This window comes from Ostrinia nubilalis, chromosome 5 (genome assembly GCF_963855985.1).
Source record: "Ostrinia nubilalis chromosome 5, ilOstNubi1.1, whole genome shotgun sequence".
NCBI classification, from domain to species: domain Eukaryota; kingdom Metazoa; phylum Arthropoda; class Insecta; order Lepidoptera; family Crambidae; genus Ostrinia; species Ostrinia nubilalis.
In genome coordinates this window covers 8,705,435-8,730,308 of record NC_087092.1, presented here as the reverse complement: position 1 = coordinate 8,730,308, position 24,874 = coordinate 8,705,435, and the positions used below count along the sequence as shown (strand labels likewise).

At 36.3% G+C, this 24,874-nt stretch overlaps 2 protein-coding genes across 3 annotated transcripts in view; one reads left to right on the top strand and one right to left on the bottom strand.

The window, feature by feature from the left end:
* Positions 1-125: 125 nt before the first annotated feature.
* LOC135071823 (uncharacterized) lies at positions 126-7,916 on the top strand. The gene is made up of 4 exons (XM_063965649.1): positions 126-1,082; positions 3,109-3,398; positions 3,487-5,390; positions 5,616-7,916. The coding sequence occupies exons 1-4, from the start codon at positions 751-753 to the stop codon at positions 6,093-6,095; spliced, it is 3,006 nt and encodes a 1,001-aa protein (XP_063821719.1). The 5' UTR covers positions 126-750; the 3' UTR covers positions 6,096-7,916.
* A 250-nt stretch (positions 7,917-8,166) lies between these two features.
* Positions 8,167-24,874, bottom strand: part of LOC135071822 (multifunctional protein r) — a 34,194-nt gene continuing 17,486 nt past the window's right edge. Inside the window, exons 1-11 of one of the 2 annotated variants that reach the window (XM_063965647.1) lie at positions 21,878-21,965; positions 19,403-19,520; positions 17,670-17,811; positions 16,605-16,878; positions 16,198-16,514; positions 11,749-14,890; positions 11,559-11,663; positions 11,218-11,466; positions 9,289-11,028; positions 8,826-9,209; positions 8,167-8,685 (exon numbers count right to left, since the gene is read on the bottom strand). In XM_063965647.1, the coding sequence (XP_063821717.1) occupies positions 8,479-8,685; positions 8,826-9,209; positions 9,289-11,028; positions 11,218-11,466; positions 11,559-11,663; positions 11,749-14,890; positions 16,198-16,514; positions 16,605-16,878; positions 17,670-17,811; positions 19,403-19,517 (6,675 nt within the window). In that variant the 5' untranslated portion in view covers positions 19,518-19,520; positions 21,878-21,965 and the 3' untranslated portion in view covers positions 8,167-8,478. Of the gene's footprint in view, positions 8,686-8,825; positions 9,210-9,288; positions 11,029-11,217; positions 11,467-11,558; positions 11,664-11,748; positions 14,891-16,197; positions 16,515-16,604; positions 16,879-17,669; positions 17,812-19,402; positions 19,521-21,877; positions 21,966-24,874 lie in introns of those variants that run through there. The other variant, XM_063965648.1, reaches the window with a different exon arrangement.

Genomic DNA, 24,874 nt, shown 5'->3' with positions numbered 1-24,874 from the left:
TTTTTTTACAATTAGAAACTCAGAACACTGTCCGGTAACTTAAGTTATAGTTCAGTTCAGTTTTCCGACATTTAATTTAGAAGTTTGAAGTTTATCACTAACCTATCAAGTATTCTATAAATATTTTCTTGTACAAAAATAAAGAAAATAAGTGTGAAGCCTAAACTTCGCATTGATTGTACCTATTGGGCAAGTGCTCGTTGCACTTCGATGGAGGATTGTCTTGATAAAGTGCCGACAATTAATAAAGTGGGAATTTGACATTAATTGTGCCTAATATCTAGACCACACATTGAGTACACGATCCAGTAAACATCTTGATTTTATGTAACAGACATGTTTCAATAAAAGAATGCAGTGCGATGGGTGCTTGTACGAATGCAATTATCGGTTCTTCATAGAAGTGTTTGGAAGGGAGTATGAGCGGCACTTGCTAAGTTAGCTGACGTTTCCACGGCCTCTTCAACTTCTTTTAATAAAGCCTACTTGGAATAACAATGCCGCTAATCAATTTTCTGCGATAAGAATAATGCAAGTAGGTTTACTGATAAAGCAATCACTTTAATTGTAATATCGAATATTTTTCAGTGCCGCTCAGTGGACGATTATAAATGGACATCTAGGTTGCGCTGATTTTAATTGATAAGTGACTTAATTATTTTTGAGGAAGAACAAAATGTGTGTGTAATAAAGGCGGGCGTTATACAAGATATTGATTTTATAAAATTGTGATATTTTTGATTTGGTGTGATGGGTAATTCTAAATCGAAGAAGAGTGCGAAGGAACCGGACAAGTTTTTCGAGAGGGAGCGATGGAGGGAGCAGAAACGGGATGAGAAGCGTAAGAAGAATGCGAACCCGTTGAATAAGAGGGTCGCGGTGAAGGAGCCGCCGGTGCCGTTGGCGGCGATGGTGAGCCCGGTGCCGCAGAGCGCGGCGGTGCCGGCGCCGCCGCCGGCGCAGGTGCGCTCCTTCGACGAAGAGGCTCTGGAGCTCATGCGCTTCCAGCTGCGAAACGACGCTGATGCTTTCCTACTCAACAACATTCTGCTCTCGGTGCAGTTCTTTGAAAATTATGAAAGGTATTGTTGGTCAAATTTCTATCGTGTACTAAATAGTTTTTATGAAAGTCACGAATTTTGTTCGTGTCGTGTTTTACAAGTCATAATTTCTTTTAATATTATTTGATGCAATATTAATTGCGCAGTTCGAAGAGATAGTGAAGCTATTATCATTAAGCCTTCGTTTAATTCAAGATCAAGAATATAGGTCACAATTTCTAGATATTATGGATAAATTAGGTAGCAATGCAGAACACCAATTAATTGTATGAGCAGCTAAGAAGATGGAAATAATCGGAAAAAGTCGGTGTTGCAATAAATACTACTTATTGATTCAACCTACCCTGCGACTTAATCCGTGTAAATATCGATCAGTTACAAAAAAACTTAGAGCGCCTAGGTATTTACCTGCTATCCCCGAAAAAAAAAAAGTAAACTTTCTTAATATTTACCGAAAGCTTTTCATTTCAAAGAAAATCCTATCGCATTATTCAAATAATTATTCGAATATTATGGACTCAGTCCGAAATAGGTAAATGATATCTTTTGATTCGATTATTTCATTCTAGAACTAAGTAGATACCTATATAAGTACACTAATTAAAGTACTGAAGGAGTATGTTAAATATCGACAAAATTATTAGTAGGTGTCAAGAACAGTTATATCATTTTCAAAAAACTGCCAATTTTAATAGCATTTTGTAATTTTATATCCGTGTGAGTTTGGGTGGTCTCTATAGTTAGTAAAACTCATGTTAAATAAAAAAAATAGCTAAGTGAGATTCTACATCCAACTTTATTGTTAAATCTCGAATTGAAAATTGACCTTAGTATTAGCCTTGTGCTTATCTTTTTGAGTGGGTAAAGTACCCCGAAGAAATAATTAAGTTCTGTAAATTATTCCATATCAAGTTAGAGAGGGAAGTCCCATATCTTTCGATAACAAAATTGTAGATAAAGCAGTCCCGTAGTGCAATTTGAATATACGAGTAGAGTCTTGTATCTAAGTAGTTCTAAAAATTACCTAGATGATATAATTTTTTAATGTTACAAACGCGCCCTTATTGTTATTGGAACTCTATCATACAACATAGGTAGGTACCATAATCTAGTTACATGCAGAGTCCCTATAGTAGCGTTCTCTACGTAAGACAACTCTTTGTGAGAACTTTTGCACAAATATCAGGTAAAGAAAAGATGATTGAAGATTATACGTAGGTAAGTACCTACTTACTAGTACTAATATGTACCTACATATGTCATCTATAACAATGTCTTATCTTGCAGCGGATATGAGTAAGCTATTTGAGCGTATAAGAGTCAATTATTGTATTTCATAAATAATTAATAAAGCTAAGTCTAGTTCTAATCTTTATTCCGTCTTGTGATAAACCGTGATTCTATATACTTAGGTGAGTTTAAAAGATTCCGACAGATAAGGTTCAAGTAGGTATGTGTTAGGTATTAAATTGTATTGTTGATAACTAATGACTCGCCTGGCTTCATTATACCTATTTATTTTAGAAATGTGAACTGCACCATTGCGCCACCATGTTTTTAAGGCTTACGATGAAGATTTCACACACAATAACATTCAGAGAGTATGACTTGTAAAACTTTGTAGCGGAGAGTTGAAAATAAATAGTAACTATAATAATGTCTTAATTACCACGTAGTTAACTTCACCTCAACGTGTAGTTTCTTGATAGCACTAACTTTTGATAGTCTTAGCAAAAATAGTAAAATGACGTAGGTAACAAGACTTAATCATATCGTTAATTACGTATATATTTAATATTAGGAAAGTCTTAAAGTATTAATAAAGTTTTATGATTTTTATATATCTATTTAAAAATTTCGGTTTATTTGATTTAAAAATCAGAGATTATTGATATCATTATTAATTTTATCATAAGAAGGTATTAAACTTTACAGTCGTTCGTGATGGTGATAACGGTAAACAATAAACATAATTATTAGGAACATAGGTAAACAGAAGGGATTCAGCACACATATTACTTAAAGATGACGTATCCTTTTGTTTTAGGGAGGTGCAAAATATCAAAAACAATCCAATAAGCGAACGGGAGCATATGATAAACGACGCTATGGTTCGTCACAACAAGCATGTTTTCTTCGCTGACCGACTTCAAGAAAATGTAAATGAACATGTCGTTTACCAAAAAGTTCGTGGGCAAATGGAGCCCTTGACTTCGCCAAGACTTTTTGTTATCTATGATAACGTGGAGGCCAGTGAACCGGGGGATACATCGGACTATAGCGCTGTACTCGACGCCCCCTTTTATAAGTTACGCATAGAAGATTGCAAAGAACCAGGTAAATAATATTTTCCCGGAAAAAAACTGCAGCGAAATTAAGATTATACTGGTTTTAGATAATTAAATATCATTTACCATTTTTTCAGGGTTCGTGAAACTAAAGAAATTGGAAGTTTTAGAAAGTACCTTATTGAAAGAGAATGAATCTGTACCAGCCAATAACATTGATTCGGACGACAGTGTGTATACAGAATCTGAAAAGGAATCCAATGATTCTGATGATTCTCCATCTACTTCAACAGGAGAAGCTTTACTGCAAAGTATTAAAAATAGGCTTGACACCGGTCAGGAATCAGTAGCACCTAATGTGAAACTGAATTTTAATGTACTTGAAGATACTGGGCGAAGGCGCAGTGGGCCATCTAAACAGGTCAGCGTGCAAGTGGAGAAAAATAACATTTTAAACATAAGTAATATCCGGAAAACCAATATTTTACTTGAAGAGGATGAAAGACGAGACTCAGTTGTCTTCAAACCAGATCAAATAGCAAGCGAAGACCTTGAATCTAGGCCCAGGAAATCTATTTTGAAAAATTCAAGAAGGCTTAGTGGACCTACTAGAGACATGAAAGCAAAAAATTCAATCTTTGATGCTCGGCCAATCTCTGCTGAAAGTATTATAACAGAGGATACCGAAACTTCTGGATATAGATCTAATTCTAGTAGCTTGAAAACCAATGATTTGAGTGAAAATGAGTCTGATTATGGTTACTCAACAATAAAAGAATCGACTACTCCAAAGAGAGTGGAACTTAGCTCACTGGGCAACAGCTCACATTCATCAGGGGTATTGCCTGACGAAACCTGGACTTCTGTAGCTGTTCGAGCAATCGATTGGACTGATGATGAAGACGATGACTCCGACGATAACACTTCAAAATTGTCTCTATCAAGAAATCTATATGATACGCAGTATTATCTTTGTTCTGTGGGTTTTATGAGAAATTTTGTTGACAATTTCATACTTGACTTGGGTTCAGTTTTAGGTCTATCTCAAGATGCTATAAACAGCGCTCTCACTCAAGGGGCTAGTATTTACTGTGATACACTTAGGAATGGAAATAAGATAGGAAACGAAGTATTTCCTGCCCTTATAGCGTCTTGGCCAAATGCAGCTAATCAATGGATAATTCGGGAAAGGAAGATTATTCAAAACCCAAGAACAAACTTTAGTTATCAATGGCCGACCAAGTATATGGTTAGTAAAGCGATGGGATTTGGTTGTTTACTAGTACCTGTTGGGTTTCGACCAAAAAGGGGATTGAACACAGATCAGAAATTGCAGTGGAAAATAATATTCCCAGCAGCAGAACGCTACTTGGAGAGTTGTTTAGCTCATGCACACATGCGCTGCTACTTGTTTGCCCTCACTTTGCATAAAAGTTTTATGATGGAACATGATAACTCCAAAATGGGAATAGACGTAAGCCACATCAAAAACCATCTTTTTTGGCAATGTGAAGATAACTACGCAAAATGGCCAGAACATCGTCTGGGTGAGACTTTGAGAATATTTTTGAGACGCTTTTACGTCCACTTTGGCCAAGGCCGATTTCCAAATTACTTCATGGAGAACTGTAACGACTTCAAAAGTATTCCAAAACCAGTTCTTCTAAAGATGCAACGACGGCTAGCTGATATATTGGAAGCTCCGGTAATGCATCTGCTGAGCGCTTTGACCAAACTTAAGTATACAAAAAAAGAGTTTTATCCCCAATTCAATACTCAAAGGTTATACGAAATATTGACTAGCAAAAATCCTCTAAGAATATTAAACCCTAACCTACCAATGCCCAATACAAATTATGCTGACAGCTCTGATACTGATGAGGAGCCAGATACAAACTTCTGGGATAAAGCAAAAAAACATGACAAGTATTATCAATGGAAAAAAGAAAAACAAAAGCAATTACAAGAGCGAAGAAAAGCACAGTTTTATATTAGAAAACAGAGGGCGTCGATAAAGCAAGAACATGAAATTAATACCAATGTAAGAAAATACTTAAATTTTTATCAGTTGGTCTTTATAAATGTTAAAAAAATCCATTCTTGTAAACTACAAAACAATTTTAGCTTGTTAATTTATTGCAGGAAGATTTAGATATTCTTTTCATCTGGTATTTGATTTGATTTTGACATGTAAAGGATTGATAAAAACATTAACTGCACATTTTTTTTCAAAATCGTGTTACTAATGTTTTTTATTTATTTCTAGATAATACTGCCGAACCGGATGGAAGTAGAGCGCCGACGTTTGGTTCTAGAATTTTTCATCCCTCACTTCATTGCTATGGCGCGTTCTAGTGAGAAGTTTGAAGCTATACGACAAGCGGTGATCTATTTGGAACAAGCGCAAAGGCTTTGCGTGCTGTTGAAGGAAGAACCCGCCGGGGAATACACTGCTAACGAATATTTGGATGTGATTAGGGACAAGCTGGTTGACTGTCAAAGAAAATTGGCTAACCAAGTTGGTTTCAAGCTTCCTCCACGACGGGAGAGTTCAGTTGAACGATTTGCCCAAAGGCCGATTAGAAAACTACGCCCCAGATATGAAAATATTACTAATCAAGACTCTCCCTCAGACTCTTCTGGTTTTTCAGCATTCACCTTTGTCGAAATACATGCTGAAAGCTCATCAAACCAGGATTCTATTAGGTTAAACATTGACGATATTGGAGAAGAATCGAAGTTATAAGTTTTTATTAACTACTAGCTGACCCGGCGAACTCTGTTCCGCCTTAAAGGCAATAAATAAGCAAATCTTTCCTTATTTGCTCACCGTTTAGACCTACCCTGAACTACGACAAACATTTTAACACCAAAATCAGCTCAATCGGCCCAGCCGTTCTCGAGTTTTAATCAGACTAACGAACATCAATTCATTTTTATTTATACAATGTGTCCGGGCTTGTAGTGATCAAACTTTAAGGGCATAATCTATGGACAATTTTATCGATGAAAATACTTCAAACTTGGGGCTTGACCCATTTATCGCAAAATTACAAGGATTTAAGTTTAAAATTTTTAGTTTTCACCTCTTCCTTCAAAAACAAGTGAAAGCGTGGGTAGCTTAACATTAATAAGCAAATATTTTATATCATGCGATAGCCAATAAAATTATCTATTAGTAGAAGTAGAAAACAGACACAAGTTTCATACATTTTATGGGAGTAAGATTGGTTTTAATTAGAAAAATACATGACTTTTTTCACTTCTTTTTCAGTTATTTTCCAACACAAGAAAAACCAGGTCGTTAAGGTATGTTTTATTTGCATTGTATTATTAGTATTTGAGCTATTCTACAAAACGAATGTAAATTGATTAGTCTACGTCTATTAGTTACGACGTAATTGTTGAACAGAGATACCCCTTACCAGCGGTTTCCATAGTAATCGGAATAGGTTGTGTGATTATTTTCAGGCAGAGCATTTTCGCATGTCGCGTGCGCTATGGAAACCGCTGGGAAGGGGTATCTTTGTTCAACAATTACGTCGAAACTAATAGACGTAGACTAATAAATTTGCATTCGTTTTGTACAATAGCTCAAATACTAATAATACAATGCAAATAAAACATACCTTAACGACCTGGTTTTTCTTGTATTGGAAAATAACTGAAAAAGAAGTGAAAAAAGTCATGTTTTTTCTAATTAAATCCATTCTTACTCCCTTAAAATGTATGAAACTTGTATCTGTTTTCTACTTCTGCTAATAGATAATGTAATTGATTATCGCATGATATATAAAATTTTGCTTATTAGTGTTAAGCTACCCATGCCATCACTTGTTTTTGAAGGAAGAGGTGAAAACTTAAAATTCAAAACTTAAATCCTTGTAATTTTGCGAGAAATGGGTTAAGCCCTAAATTTGAAGTATTTTCATCGATAAAATTGTCCATAGATTACGCCCTTAAAGTTTGATCACTACATGCCCGGACACACTGTATAGATAGATTAGTAGGCTACTATCTACTAGACTTTAGTATGCAAGAAATGCAGGTTATCTATGTTTGTAGTTAGATATTATTATACATAAATAAGAATAAGCTTAGTACTTAAGAATCTCTTAAAAGTTAGTTTATTATATAAAATATATTTTATTCAAATGATCTGTTGGGTTCTTTAACAAAACTTCTTGTTTTTGTGGTCATGAAGACCTTACAAATGAAACACGTCTTTTAATTTTACGATTAATTTACGACGATTTAAGAATCGTTAATCGCCTAAATAAGTTTAGGCCAGATTTAATTTTGTATAATTTCTAAACTAATTAGTTATTTTAATGAGTTTAATGTTATGTCAGATCAAAACAAATACAATTTTCAATTTCCAAACTTGATGTAATTTCTATGAAAATAAAAAGAATGTAGTAATAGTATATTATGTACAGTAATTTTGCATAATTGAATTGAATATGAATTTTCTAGTATGTATTACTTAGCATGCAAAACATACGCATACCAATTATTATTGTGGCATACCTAAATCCTAAAATAAATCAAAATATTATTTTGAAAATCTTTATTTTGTATTTTCCCCAAAGACCATGGAAAATCTGGCTGTCAAAGGTTACGGAGGATCTAGAAATGGCAGTAAACTGGTTTACATTTGTCTCAGAAATGAGACTAGAATATCTCTCTGTAATATTATAAAGAGCTGTGGTTTTCTGAATAAATGAAAATAAAATAAAAATAAAATAAAGCACTATTGCATCTTCTAAACCGCGATGTTTTGGAATTGCAATGAGATAAAAAATAAAATAAACGAATACTGTTGGACGAAGAAAACTATATTAATATTATCCTTCTATAGCATATTTTAATAGATTGCATTCTAGGTAGTTTGGTGTAAGTTACTTATGTAGTTTTTAACCAAAAGGTGAAAATAATATATCATTTAAAATTAGAAAAAAAAACTATATTAAAGTCATTTTAACGGTAATGACGATACATAAGTAGTGTACTGTCTTATTTGTCTCCATTCAAGTTGTAACAAGGAATATAAACTTTTGATACAAAATTAAATACAATATACATTTATCCAATACGTAACTTAAATATTTTATACAAATAACGCATAATCACACGAGAGGGTTAACTCCTGCGACCATGGAGAGGAGAGCCATGCGCACATACATGCCGTACTCCGCTTGCCTGAAGTAGGCGGCGCGAGGGTCCGAGTCGAACTCGGGAGAGATCTCGTCCACGCGCGGCAGAGGGTGCATCACGACCATGCGCCGGCGCGCGCGCGTCATCAGCTGCGGGGTCACCACTAACAGACCTCGGGTCTGAAAATAAATTGTACACGTAAATTACAGTTCTTTATTTTTTTGACATCCTGATTTGCGTCAACTCTTGGAAAGGGTCATTTATTCTATACAATAAATTTTTGTTTAACAAAAATAACATAATTTTATACTATATATACCTTTTCATATTCCTCTTGACTGTCAAATCGTTCCCTTTGGACCCTAGTCATATAAAGCACATGTGTGTCAGCAAGAACATCCTCCAGTTTTTCGTATACCCTTTGCGGTATGCCTTTTTTAGCGACGTAGTCCATGATATGTTTAGGCATTCCAAGTCCTGGAGGACTAACATACTGTAGCTGAACTTGGTATAAGGTGAGAATACGAGCAAGTGAGTGTACGGTTCGTCCATTTTTCAGATCGCCTACCATGGTAATCGTAAGTCCATTCACAGTACCAATTTCCTCTCTGATTGTAAATACATCTAATAAAGCTTGAGTAGGGTGTTCCCCTACACCATCTCCGGCATTGATAATTGGTTTTCTGCAATGTCTCGACGCCCGCTGTAAAATTAAAATTTGCATTAGGTAAAATATATTTTTCTAAAACCAAAACTCAATTCAGCCAATTAAGTAAACTTACTGCAACGGCGCCAGGTTCAGGATGACGCAAAACCACTACATCTGAATAACTTGCCATCACAGCTACACTATCCTCTAAGGTTTCACCTTTCTTAGCCGATGAACTCGTAGCATCGGTATGTATAACAGATCCACCCAATCTCTGCATAGCAGCTGCAAAACTACAGCTTGTGCGTGTACTGACTTCGTAGAATATCGAAGCCATTACTTTTCCTCTTAGAATATCATCTAAGAATCGTCCTTTGCCTACACTTATCTTCATAAATTGTGCCAGATTAAATAAGTCGTTCAGAGTATCTTTGCTGAAAGAATCTACTGTTATTATACTTTTGCCAAAGATATCGCTTTTTTGGCGATGGGAAACGGATGCTGTTGGGGGATTGTAATTTGAAGTACTGTCACATCTTTGCCTTATAATTTGTGCAGGCAATGGTGACATACTTCTTCCGTTGACATCGTTAAAATGTACATTTAATTTGCTTGGATTTTCAGGCTCAATTTCAAGATCACTTAGACGAGTCAATTCACCATATATCTCTAACGCCGAATTTGGTCGACTTATTTCTTTCTCAACTTTTTCTATTGCGTATACTGGGAACGATTGTTTTTTAGGCGTAGGCCACTCACGAACATTTTGGCCAAAACCGGGTGGTACTAAAACTTGACCTTCAACGTAAGCTATTTCGCCTCGCAAAGTTACACGATGAACAGCCCCACATACATGCATTCCTGCGAATGGTGTCCATTTTGATTTAGAAAATTCCATAGCACTTGGTATTGTCCATTCATAGTCCATATCTACTTCAACGTATGTGTTTGGTTGTTCGGGCAAATTGAATATTTTTCGGGGGTTACGGTGGAATTTATTTATAATATCTTCTATGGTCAAGCGACCCTCATGTACTGCATTCAGCAGTAGCGGTAAAATGGTTTCCACTCCAGGGAAACCTGGAAGAGCTTTCACGGCATCCTTTTCTTCGACAGCATGTGGTGCGTGGTCGGTTGCGAAAATATCGATGATTTCGATGTTTTTCCAGAGTTCCGCTTGATCATCAGGGCTGCATAAAACGGGTCGTACTTCAGCTCGACCTTTTCCAATTCGTTCTATGTCATCTGTACTTAAGAACAAATGATGGGGACATACTTCACATGTTACTTTCAAACCTCTTTCCTTGGCTGCTTTAATTATTTGAATTTCTTCCTTTCGGGCTACATGGCAAATATGTATTGGACGATCAAGTAATGAGGCCATCAGAATAATGGCTCCAGTTTTTTCACGTTCAGCATGTGCACACACAACCATTTTCTTCGGCCAGTTTTGTAAATGTTTTTGCCAAACTGTCATATCATCTAATTTTAAAGTAGTGAATGTTTCGTTCAAATACATTTTTAATGCTGCTGCTTGTGGTGCAATTTCTGCAGCTGTATCACAGTTTGTAGATGATGCTCCAACAAACAGAGCATAATCACATCGAGCACTAACTCTCGCGAGTGCTGAGGCGTATTCGTAAGCAGCCCGGTCAATCACAGGTGGGTTCGTGTTCGGCATTGCACATATCATTGTGATGCCACCAGCAAGAGCAGCAGCAGTGCAGGAGTTAAAATCTTCTTTATAGGTAGCGCCGGGTTCGCGAGCATGAACGTGGACATCAATAAAACCAGGAAGTTTTATTATGTTTCTAGATGTCATACAGTCAGTATGTGTTTTCATTGGTGGAGCACCTCCACATTGCGCCATTGCCTGTAACAGTAAAGATAAGGTTTTATTACGATTGTTAAATACAATATTGTAGAACAAGTAAGGTTATAAGATAATTTCAAAACCTTTTAGTGACGGGACAATGTGGTATGTGTTGACGTATGAATAAATGCTTATGATTTAGGTAATGAATTATGAATGTTAATGTAATAAAAAGAAGATATCACAAACCTGCACTAGGAGCTTTGCGCACTTTACATCAGTTACTAGAGGCACAGCATAATCAACGGCAAGACGCCGGGTGCGATACCCATGGGTACTGAATGAAGACACACGCCGAGCACCTCCACGCATAGGCAAATTGATAACCAGATCCAGTTGACGACGAGCCATGAAATCAGCTAGATGCATCAGTTCTCCGTCTGCTCTAGCATCATCTACATCACCAATATGGTCGAAGGTCCATTGTACACTTTCAACCTGAAAAAAGTTTATATTATAATATATCAAATTGTTTTACAATGCAAATGTGTATCACATAAGTTGCAATTTATATGTATAAATAAACATACCTCAATACCATGTTCGGTGTAAAAATCACCGGTTCCCATACTTGCATACAGCTTATATCCCATTCTTTGAAGTACTCGGACACTCGGTAGTAATTCCATTTTATGCTAAAACATTTAAAGACATTGTTTAGTTATTAATTATTTATAATTGTTGTATTGTTTAAAAAGTTATAACTAGATAGGTGTTTACCTTAAACGTGCCCACAGACAGTAAAATAGCTTTTTTTGGAATTCTAAAACCAGTACTCATCAAAGATTTTAAGTAAGCTTCGTAACGGTTTTCTCCGAAACATGCCACTTCTCCTGTTGATGCCATTTCCACACCTAGTGTTACATCAGCGCCTGCTAATCTCGAGAAGGAAAATTGGGGAACTTTAACCCCAACTTTGCCACAACCAGTCATTACATTTACTGGTTCTACAGGTATGCCCAGTATTATTTTTGTGGCCATAGCAACAAAATCATGGTCGAGAGTTTTTGATACAAATGGAAAAGATCTAGATACTCTGACGTTACATTCAATGACTTTCAAGTCATTATCCTTAGCTATAAGCTGCATATTAAAAGGTCCAGTGACATCTAATATATCAGCTATTATACGAGCAATCTCTTTGATTTTTTCCAGAGTTTCATTATTTATATCTTGAGGTGGAGTAACTAATGTTGCGTCTCCAGAATGCACTCCTGCATTTTCCACGTGTTCAGAAACTGCCATACAGTAAATGACACCATCTGCTGCTACGGCATCCACATCGATTTCCTTAGCATCCATTATGTACTTGGATATAACTACTGGATGCTCTTTATTAACTTCACTTGCTGATTTGAGATACGCTTCTAAGTCTTGGTTGGAGTATGCAACATTCATGGCCGCACCGCTTAAGACGTAGGATGGTCGAACCAAACATGGATAGCCTACTTCTTCACAGAAACTGATGGCAGATTCGAGATTGGTAAGTTCTTTCCATCTGGGCTGCAAAATTCCCTTCCGATCTAACATTCTCGAAAATTTGAAGCGATTTTCTGCATTATCAATCATATCAGGCGATGTTCCTAGGATAACAGCTTGCTGTCTGTGTAAATCTATAGCAATGTTGTTCGGTAACTGTCCTCCCATTGATAATATTACGCCATTAGGTTTTTCAATATTATAAATGTCCATTACTACTTCGAATGAAATTTCCTCAAAATATAACCTATCACTCATATCATAATCGGTACTGACAGTCTCAGGGTTATAATTGACCATTATGGTCTTCTTGCCTTGATTTCTCAGTTCTCTCAAACAACCAACGGCACACCAGTCAAATTCAACTGAACTTCCAATCCTGTATACGCCAGAACCTAAGACCATAGTAAAGTCGCCCGGAAATTCTAGGTCGTGTGTGCTGCCATTATAAGTTAAATAAAGATAATTGGTTGAAGCTGGCCATTCTGCTGCCACAGTATCAATTTGCTTTACGAACGGCGTGATATGATTATCTTCCCTGAGTTTTCTCACAGCTACTTCCGTACTCTTTATAGCAGCTGCTATTTGTTTATCCGAAAACCCGATTTTCTTGGCATTCTTTAAAGTTTCCGAGTTTATCGAAGTACTGCCAACAGCTATAAGAGTTTCATAATAATCGATTATGTTTTTGAATTTATGCAGAAACCATTTGTCAATTTTTGTAAGTTCGTATAACTTTTCGACGTCATAACCTTCCTTTAAAGCAGCTGCTAACACGAACATTCTTTTATCTGTAGGTTCTCTCAACTCGTTTTCATTTACTGTTTTAATATTCGGATCAAATCCATTTACATTTTCATCGACCATTCTTAGAGCTTTTTGGAAAGCTTCTTCAAAGTTCCGTCCAATGGCCATTACTTCTCCAACACTTTTCATTGAACTTCCAATTTTTGTGCTTACTTTGTTGAATTTAGCTAAGTCCCATCTTGGTATTTTTACCACGCAATAATCTAAGCTGGGCTCAAAGCAGGCCGTTGTTACTCCAGTGACAGAATTTTTGATTACAGGCAATGGGATACCAAGGGCCAATTTGGCAGCCACATACGCCAAAGGATAACCAGTTGCCTTACTAGCTAACGCTGAGCTTCGAGATAATCTAGCATTTACTTCAATGATGTAAAATTCTTCAGAATTGGGATTGAGAGCGTATTGGATGTTGCACTCACCAACAATGCCAAAGTGTCTTATAACTTTAATGGCTGTGTTACGCAGCATGTAGTATTCTCTATTTGACAATGTTTGACTGGGGGCCACTACAATAGATTCACCGGTATGTATTCCGAGAGGATCAACATTTTCCATGTTACAAACTGTGATGCAATTATCAAAAGCATCACGAACGACTTCGTATTCTACTTCTTTCCAACCTTTGAGCGACTTATCTATTATCAGTTGATCTGAATGAGACAGAGCTTGGTGAGCTAAAGCTCTCAACTCCTCTTCATTGTTGGCAAAACCAGAGCCTAGACCTCCCAACGAAAAAGCTGAACGTGCCATAACTGGATAACCAATTTGAAGTGCAGCTGCTAACGCTTCATCTACTGATGTAACTGCAGCACTAGGTGCCACTTTTTCACCGATGGAGTGAATTTTTTCAGCAAATATTTTTCTATCTTCGGTATCCACTATCGACTGAATTGGAGTTCCAAGTACAGTCACATTATATTTTTCAAAAACACGTGACTTTTGTAATTCTACGCCACAGTTCAAAGCTGTCTGCCCACCAAAAGTCAATAAAACACCCGTAGGCCTTTCAGCTTTTATCACTTGTTCCACATACTCTGGAGTAATGGGTAGGAAATAGACTTTGTCAGCTAAGCCTTTTGATGTTTGAACAGTTGCAATATTTGGATTTATCAGAACTGTTTGAATTTTCTCTTCTTGCATTGCTTTCACTCCTTGAGAACCCGAATAATCAAATTCACCCGCTTGACCGATGGAAAGGCCTCCTGAACCAAGAATCAACACTTTTTTTGGTCTTTCATGAATTGTAGGAATGTAACTCAGTCTTTTAGTTATTTCTTTGTCTATTACGAAGGATTCTTTACGTTTGTAAGATTTTACAGCGTCTATGAAAATATCGAAAAGCCATTCAAGGTCAGTTGGACCTGCAGTATGCTCAGGGTGGAATTGTACACTGAAGAACGGATCTGTTTTGTGAATTATGCCCTCATTCGTTTTATCGTTCTCGTTTGTGAATAAGATTTTCCAATTTTCGGGTATCGTGTCGGCATCTACAGCAAACCCATGGTTTTGGGATGTCATAAAACACCTTCCAGTACCGTTGTGAGTGCATGGCAAATTGTGACCACGATTACCATAGCTGGAATAAAAAGAAATAGATATATGTAAAAATATAACATGTAAACATCATATCTGTTGTTTATTCTGATATAATGTTTTATAAAATACAGTACCATATTTAATTAATTTAAACAGGCTTTAACGCGATACGCGGATAGGTACGAGTAATAACTGAAAATTACCTGTTAATAATTAAATTATGCAACTCGAAAGTTTCAAATTATAGTACCTACCTACCGTAAGTTACCACAATAACTAGGACCTATACATAGCTGGGCACCGTTAATCAAATAGTTAACTTCGTTAATCGTTAAACCGTTAATAAAAAAATTAACTTCGTTAAACGTTAAAACGTTACATTTCGCAAGATTTAACGTAAGTTAACGTTAATCGTTAATCCGTTAACACATGATAATAAAACGAAAAAAATAATTGTATGCAATGTTCAAATAATTTCGAAAGCTTGTATCGCGCATGGAATTTATTCCTCTTTTATGTTTGCGCTACAAGCTTTCGAAATTCGAAATTATTTTATATGGCATATTAAGTAAAATTATTTTTTTCGTTTTAGTACAACTGCATTTCAGAATAAAAGCTTGTTTTTTAAAAAGTTTAAAACACTTTTTAGTAGTATCTCAATCTCAGAGCCTTGGTTCAATTACAATACAATTTAGCACCAAAGTGCTCGAAACGACAAATCCAGCAAACCCAAACTCGATAAGTTTCCACCGTTTCGTTTAAGAATTCCTATGGCCACTTCCTGACTCCATCATCAGGACCCTGGACATCATCTAGTACTAAAGTGCTCGAAAAGACAAATCCAACGAACCCAAATTCGATGCGGTGCCGCCGTTTCATTTAGGAGTTCCTATGGCCACCTCATGACTCCATCATCAGACCAGCTCAATGGTACCATAACATTGCATTGTCATCGTACGTTCATAAGTATACCAAACAGTTCAATCGGTTCCGGAAAACTGGTCTTAAATTCAGTTGCAAGAGTTGTCCCAATATAAATAAACACATACAAACAAGGTTACAAAAACTGTTGTTTTGGGGTCTGGAAGTTCTGGAAGTCCGAACTTACTTGTCAGAACGCGTTTTTCTAGCGTTTTTCAGCGTGCCTGCTGTATCTTTTTGGTAAATAGTAGGTACCTACTGGATTAACGATTAACGGACTTAGGATAATTTAACAGAAGGTAACGAGTCCGTTAACATTGTTTAAAGTTAACTTAAAAGTTAATCCGTTAATAGAAATGTTAACTTCGTTAATTAACGATTAACGGATTAACGAGTTAATGCCCAGCTATGGACCTATATTCTTACCTCGTTTTGTAAGTTTTGCATCCCACTGCTGTTGACAATATTTGGTGACCAAGACAAATACCAAATATTGGTTTCACATTTGATTTATTGTTAACTGCTTCTTGAACATTGTCCACAACTTTCTTGCATACTTCAGGGTCACCTGGACCGTTGCTAATAAATAAGCCGTCATAATCGTTTGGGTTAATTTTATGATCCCATGGTACCAAGACTACTTTGACGTTTCTTTTTATTAAACAGCGGATTTGATTGTATTTTAAACCACAATCTACAGCCATTATTGTGACATCCCCGTTTGGGTTAAAAGTTTTAACTTCCTGAAAACAATTTAAACATTCAGTTTCAATTATAGCAACGTCGCTTTTAAGTAAATTAAGTCACTGATAGTGCAGAACGAAATATTGTACCTTTATGGATACTTCAGCGACTAAATTTCTTGTGTTTGGATCGGATAGCGGCGGAAGAGGGCCTAACGGGGGCACGCCTTGAACGATTCTCCCCAACATGACCCCCGATCGCAGACGATGAGTGAGGGCTCGAGTGTCGACATCGCAGAGACCGGGCACTCCTCGAGAGGCTAGCCAGGATCCTAGCGAACGGCGCGCGCGCCAGTGGCAAGCTTTTGTGCTAACTTCGCCTACTATCAATCCTGCTGCCCAAATGCGGCTCGATTCGAACCACCTGTAAGAAAATAATTATCATAGCTTTGTTAGCTACAAACGAAATAAGATACCTATGCTACTAAGGTTGTATATTATGTAATAAAAAGTTTGTTAAAAAGAAACAACAACATCCCTTATTCTGCATTAGAAACAATCTCTAAGCAGACTGCTCGTGCTGCTACCTAGTTGTACATTTTATTAATATTTAGTATTGAAGCAGCAAACTTTTTGCACTTCCTACTTATACTTATTATATTATAAATGCGAAGGTTTGGATGTCTGGATGTTTGTTACTCTTTCACGGAAAAACTACTGAACGGATTTTGATGAAACTTCACAGTATTATATCACATGTTTATAAGTTTTATAACCCAGAATAACATATCTATCTATATATATAAAAATGAAACCCGTTTCGCGTTGTCACGGCATCACGTGTGAACGGCTGAACCGATTTCGATAATTCTTTTTTTTTAATGTTTGTGGAAGTCCAAGGACGGTTCTTACGGAAAAAAATATTAAGAAAATCTCTACGCTAAGGCGGTACGAAGTTCGCCGGGTCAGCTAGTAGACTATAATTTATGACGATCTGTGACAAACGAAATTTCACGCGGGTGAAGCCGCAGGCAAAAGCTAGTAGGATATTTGTATCCTATTATTATTTATTTAAAACATCTAAAACTTATTCTCCTATCAAATAAACACAAAAAAAAAACATGAAAATCGGTCAAGCCGTTTTGGACTTTCATAACAAACCTTGTGATACGAAATACGAGTATTAGAAGAAACTTAACAAAATTAACAACTAACCTGGGAAGTCCATGTTCATCGTGGTCCTCTTCGTCGGGAACACCGTAGTTGCCGACCAGAGGGTACGTGAGTACTAACAGCTGAGCATGGTAGGAGGGGTCTGTCAGCGACTCTGGATAACCCACCATACCAGTCTGGAATACTGAAGAACACGAATAATAATATTAGATTATAGCTGAAACCCTTGGGAAGCTTGAGCTTATGGAAAACTTTGGGGGAGGCCTTTGTCCAGCAGTTGACGTCATTTGGCTGAAACGAACGAACGAACAAGCTGAAACATTATATTGATATTTTTCACTCGATACTGGCAGAAATAAACCTTCCACAGAAGTTTGGTTGCCATTAAAAAATATCTGTAAATATATAGTAAATAGTTACTAGGAAAAGACTTCGGACGCAGGTAGGCCGTAGATTGTCCCTGTTCAGGTGGGGTTTCTTGAATGACTTAAACTTGGAGTGCAAGTGTGGTTGTGTTCCCCAGTCGATGAAGTACATGATGTTGTGCCCTTTGTGCCCAAATGAATGCTACTGACAACGCCACTCTTGTAGCGGATTTTTGACACGACAAGAAGAAGAAGAAAAGTTAATAAAAAAATACATTTTAGCCTGTCGAAGCACTTGTAGCCTGACGCCTGTGCCACAAAATATTTTAAAATTTTGTGCCTGTGCATAGACAGAAAATAGTACAGTCGCCAGCCAGTATCGAATAAAGACGCCACTACTATGTTTAGCTTGATGTGCTGACTTACGTACATTAGGAGATGGCAAAAGTTTTCTAGCATTTATGAAAAATATACAGAGCAGTTTGTCGTGGTCGGGTTCGAATTCCAACTGAAGCAATCGATTTCGCAAGTTTTAAAAATTCATGAAACATTTCTAAAAAATACAGTCCAATTGAGAACCTCCTCTTTTTTTCCAGACGGTTAGGTAAAAGGGGAGCTAAGAAGCTAACACAGAATGTCGTAAAAAAATACGGAACAGCGTTTGTTGTTCTAATCCTGTTACATACAAATTGAAGATAAAGTAAATCCGCTTTAGAAGGATTTTTATTTTAGTAAATCCGTTAGAATTATGTATTTTATCGATGTTGGTATGCCTAAAATATAATGATAATATTTAAATAATCCATTCAAGATTGATCCGGTTTCGAATTTAATTTTTGAAACAATAAACCAAGTACTTAACAGATAAATAATAAAAACAAATCGCAATAAAATCGATAATTCACCAGTAAATTAAAATCTATTGAATACTTCCCACATTAAATTGCCTATTAATGACAAGAAGTTAGAAGACACTGGAAAGGAAAAAGGGGATACTGGACCCTCCAGTGCGCGAGTTAGGCTCGCACTTCCTTCCAGTTTTTATTTCATTGATTGCTCATTTCACAGAAGACTTAATAAAGCCATACGCACAGTCCCTTTTTACGAAGTTATTGTGCTCTTATCGGTTGTGTGGTTTTCAAAAAATTCATAATATATTGGTTTTTAAACGAAAATAACCACCAAGTTCTGTGCTATACTAATACCACAACACGTCACAGCAGATAGCGTAGGTCATGATATTTTATGATCCTGATCACAGATCACAGAAACTAAAGGGTGATGTGACAAGGGGGCGGGGCAGGTGTCGCAGCAATATGCCCAAAAACAGAACACATTGCTCGTGAAAGCAATGATGGCAGCAGTGACTATGGTTCTGATTCAATTATTTTCTATTACAGAAGTACTAACCAACTTCTCCTTCAACAGGAACTTGAGCTCCAAAGCTGCGGCCCTGGAACACGGAGCCATCTGACAGCACCAGGCTGCATGCCGGCCCCACTTCGCAACTTAGGTCCTTGTCCATCGTCTAAAATATTAAATAAATAACTTTAATTCAGTATAATCCAAGCCCAATCATAAAACGCACAGAGGCTAAGTGCGGTTTTAATGCCCCGCAAAGCTAAATAAGAGTGAATGACTAGGCCGAAAAAGGACGTCTTTAGTACGCTTCAACTCGAACCTATAGCCAAAATTCTATTGAAAATTCTAAATATTTACTAGTTTTTGTAAATATTTAGATTTTTCTATGAAAGTGTTGCAATTGCAAATTGAAAAATATGTAACGCGTAAAAGAAATGTGGTAAGTACCTACCTATTATAGTCACATTATACAAGATTCAGGTACCTCCATACTTCAGATAGAACAATGGCGCACTGTGTGCTCTTTAATTAACATCAAACTCGATGTTTTGTTTGTCCTAGATGTTACATTTACCAAAACAGTGATATAATATCGTGCATAGGTACCTAAGGTTATAGTATTTAGTCAATTATGTTAGCTTTTACACGCAAGTTAAGGGCTAGGAGCTTACTGAAAATATGATTTTTACTTCTTTTCATATTCTGAAACCTATAACATGTCTTCGGATATACTTACTACCCAATTTGTTAGCTGAAAAAAAAGACCATAAATAATAATAAAATATTTTTCAGAATTATTTTTTTTAATCATAGAAGGACTAGGATTTGAAAATATGTAGGTATGTACAAAATTATCGGACTTTTATGTTTTTATCAACTTTTAAGCTTGGTTTGGTGTCATTAAAAAACTTAATTAGGTATAGATGTGTTTCATGTTATATTTAATTTTTTAAAAACTATAGTTGATTATTTAATGACGTTAGATTGTATAAAATTGTTTCCTGTCTACTGTTATTCTTCCTATTTCATAATTATAGTATCTATTTTTGTCTCTCTCACAGATACATTTTTTATATTTCGATGTAAGTTGTAACTAAACCGGATATTATTTATTACGTATTTTTAGATTGAAACTTCCTTAAAGGAATTTATGATCGTGTCTCTAGACATAACTACAAGAATGTCTTGCAAGCTTCGTGTTACGACGGTTTTCCGTTACAACTTCTCAAAACCTTATATAAATTACTTAGGTCGTCAAAATTAAAGCTGAATCTGGACATATTTGCAAGTGGATGCTTTTCCTTGATAAATTGAATATTTTCATACACAATTTATTACATAAAATATGTATAATATCGAATAGGTTAACATGTTTACCTATGACCTATACTGCAATTTATTATTTACTAGCTTTCCGACCGCGGCTTCGCCCGCGTGATAAAAGAGCTGTTTTTAAGGATTTCCCGGAAATTATTCGAATTTTTCTCGCCGTAAAAACCATCCTTGGACATCGATGAACATTTAAAAAAAAGAATTGCTAAAATTGGTCCAGGCGTTGTTGAGTTATGCGCTTACCAACACATTTTGCGATTCATTTTTATAGTAGAGAAGATACACTTACACATTTACATTATAACTAATTATTTTTGCGATTAATGAATGTGCATTAACACAACAAGCATTTTTATGTTTAATGATAAGAAATGTAGATTGTAAGTCGAGTCGAGCTTTCTATACCTACCTACTTACTAATATTATAAAGAGGAATGATTTCATTGTTTGTTTATATTGTATTGAATAGGCTGCAAAACTATTAGACTGATTTGAAAAATGCATTCACCATTAGAATCATACATTATTTCTGATGAACATAGGTGGTACGAAGTTCGCCGGGTCAGCTAGTTCTTTAATATTATTTTATGGGTTTATTATTCAAGTTATAATTCAATAGCTATTCATTACATATTAATGTAATAAGTAATTATTAAATTTTATCTGACAGATTTCAAGAAATTATTTTCGCAATAACATTTATTTTTTATTTTAAATTAAACCCCCAAAAACAACTCGTTAGCAAAAAAAAAATACTACTAAAAAATAGTGATCTTTAAATAAAATGGCAAATTTTATTAATACCAATAAACTACTACACATCATTTTTATGTAGGTTCACCTGTTATTTGAAGACGATATACCTACTTGAGTATTTATAGTTGTTTTTAGAATGAAATTCGTGACATAAAATGACATTATAAATTACTAATAATTTTCTGCACAAATTACGTAGGTTTATAAAATTGTATGCAAGTCACAGTAAATTCACTAGTTTTAAAATTAGGAATATTATTTCTAAAATTCAAAGACGTGAGGCTGTATTATAAAAAGTTCATCACATGTGTAAGGTATGGCGCTGCATGGTAACAACAGCGAATATCTTAGGAATACAACTAGGGGTCAATAATCGATCTCGACAGACACACTGGTTACTGACCCGTGTTATTGTCGGTATATGCGTGTACTCACTCGAGCCTGAGACTTGCTTGCCGGCCACGTGGTTTATTTGGTTGCCGGAGCGAAACACTCCGACGCTGTCGCGATCTCAACGACGACAGACCGGTCGCGGGGCCTAACTGCGCCATGCCTTATCATTCATACTTCGTCACAATACCAACAAGTTTAACCTCTACCCATCCTTATCACACACACCCATTCCATATTTATATCTCGCTCATGCAAATTGTTAGGACTAAATGAAGTGGACGATTGTTAAATGATTCACACTGAAGTTAGGCATGAATACGTTCCTTCAGGCCGCTTCGCTGTTAGACATATCATTTTTTTTGAGTTCCATAGAATTCATTCGAAATAACCATGCGATCAGGTATCTTTTGACATACACAAAGCATTTTACCATTACCTGTCTACTTAAGTAAAAAATGGTTCACCTTTGTTACTTTACTAAAATTACACTTGTCAACAAAAAACACTTTTCGTTTCTAACAAACACAAAACAAAATTAGAATGTTCCGTAATAGGGTTCCGTACCTCAAAACGAAACAGACGGACATTTGCAGGTATGATGACTCAATATGCTTATTGAATATTACAAATACAAATATTCAAAGACAAATAAATATTTCTATTTCTATTTCTATTTCTATTTCTACAATGCTTTTTGAATATTATGTCTTCTAAATGGTAAACTAAAAATATGCCTTTTGTTACTTGTGCTTATCGAAAATAGTGCCTTTGTATGATTATGTATTGTTCGTTTCAGCCAAATGACGTCCACTCCTGGACAAAGGCCTCCCCCAAGATTTTCCACAATGAACGGTCCTGCGCTGCCCGCATCCAGGCTCTTCCCGCGACCTTTACCAGATCGTCGGTCCACCTAGTAGGAGGCCTGCCCACGTTACGTCTTCCAGCTCGTGGTCGCCACTCGAGAACTTTTCTGCCCCAACGGCCATCGTCTCTACGAGCTATGTGCCCCGCCCACTGCCACTTGATTTCAGCAATTATGCGAGCTATGTCTGTAGCTTTGGTTCTCCTGCGAATCTCCTCATTTCTGATTCGATCACGCAGGGAAACATGATTATTTATTTATACCTACAATAAATTGCAGAGAGGGTCGCTGTAAAAAACTGCCATACATATAGCGAAGTCAGTAGGCACTGGGTTTCATTTTCACGAAATGTAAGTTCTCTCTACAGATCGCCAATTTTATTCAAGAGTTAAAATGCGTGAAGCCATTGAAATTAAGAATATAAGAACTTCAATTGGGAAGATGGTTTCAAACTTCTGCTACATGGAATCCAGTGATTAAATCTCGCTTGACTTCGCAGTTGAATCCTATGAAACCCTCGGTGGGCGAGTCCAACTTGCACTTGTCCAGTTTTTCATTTTTCAGAGTGAATAACTTGACAATAATAGTCCACTTTATTTAGTTTGGTACCTATTGTAACGTTGGTGTTAAGCATGACGCAGGTAGGCCCTTCGGTGGGCCAGTCGTCCTCGTGGTTCAGATCGGGATAGCATCGGAGTGTTCGGCTCCAGCATCCTAATAAAACACGTGCCCGGCAAGTCCCAGGGTCCAGTGAAGGCCAAAAAGGCCGTTTCTTTCCTAGATAAATTCAAATTCAAATTTTTTATTGCTAGACGAAAATTTTTTCGCCGGACCTCATATACATCCGTTTTTTTATCCCGACACGGAACGCTTTTTTAATTTTTCACCGGATTTGCGTTGGTTTACGTATGGTTTACTAGTTTTGTGACAGATCTAGTTTAGTTTGTCACAGATCGTCATAAATTATAGCCTATATGTTATTCTGATTTAGTTCCAACGGGACACAATTTCAACGGGACACATTTTCAATCAGACACATTCCCACGTGGACACAGTTGCAAACTGACACAATACAGTCAGTCGAATAAATGAAAGTGAAATGAAAAATATGAACATTAAAATAACTATATTTTATTACAATTAAAAACTAAATTGAACAGAAATAAGCATCTTCGCGTACTTTCCTTAAATCAATAAAATAACCTAAACATAACATAGACCGATCAATAAAATTTACCTTGGCTTTTATGAGGGGTAAGGAGGTCAGCTAAAATTCAGATTTCGTGACGTTTCCGCACATAGATATGGAAAGACTAGCGGCTGCCCGCGACTTCGTACGCGTGGATTCCGTTGTGATCGAGTGCGGCTTCCCGCATACACAACTTTTTGCTTTTCAGCTAAAGTTGATACAAACTATTTTATAAACATGCCTTTAGTTAGCCAAGACCGTATCACCGTACTTCCACCACTTTATATTAACCTTGGCATCTTGAAACAGTCTGTCATAAGTGCCACTTGTGGTCTAAACTGAATAAATACTTTTGATTTTGATTTTTGATTTTGTGAAGGCGCTTGACAAAAGTAACGAATGTTATAATTTTCTTTCATGAAAGTTTTCAGGATTAAGCACAGAAAACTTGAATGTTGGTAATTTTTGATGGGACTCACATTAGGCAACTGGTACCTAAATGATCGTAATTTTAAGAATTCAATGACTGAAGTCCAGTCCTAAGCTTGGAATTATTATTTTTGGTTATAAGTAATTTCCTAAGCAAAAAGAAATTGTTGAGAGCATGCTATCCAACTTGCAAGAGCTAGGGTGCAACATGGGCATAAAAATACACTTCATGTAGGTACTCGCATTAACATCGATTTCCACAAAATGTGGGTGAGTTTAGTGAGGAGCAGGATAAAAGATGTCATTAGAATTTTCGGACAATGGAAGAAGGTTATCAGGGGCGGTAGTGATCATATATGGATGGCAGACCATGCTGGAATTTGCAACGAGATCTACTCAAACTTGTCTATTCAAAGAAATCATATAAAAGATCATTTGCTAGTGTTCAATAGATATTTTATCAACACAATGTGTAATTTTTCGTATTTTTTTGTCAAAATAATAAAACTATATTTTAAAAAGTAAAGCTGTTGACGATCTCCCAGTATTTTTTTCACAA

Coding starts and splice junctions, on each gene's coding strand:
- LOC135071823 (XM_063965649.1), top strand. CDS start 751: ATGGGTAATTCTAAATCGAAGAAGAGTGCGAAGGAACCGGACAAGTTT. Junction 1,083..3,108: donor TTCTTTGAAAATTATGAAAG/GTATTGTTGGTC, acceptor CTTTTGTTTTAG/GGAGGTGCAAAATATCAAAA. Junction 3,399..3,486: donor AGAAGATTGCAAAGAACCAG/GTAAATAATATT, acceptor CCATTTTTTCAG/GGTTCGTGAAACTAAAGAAA.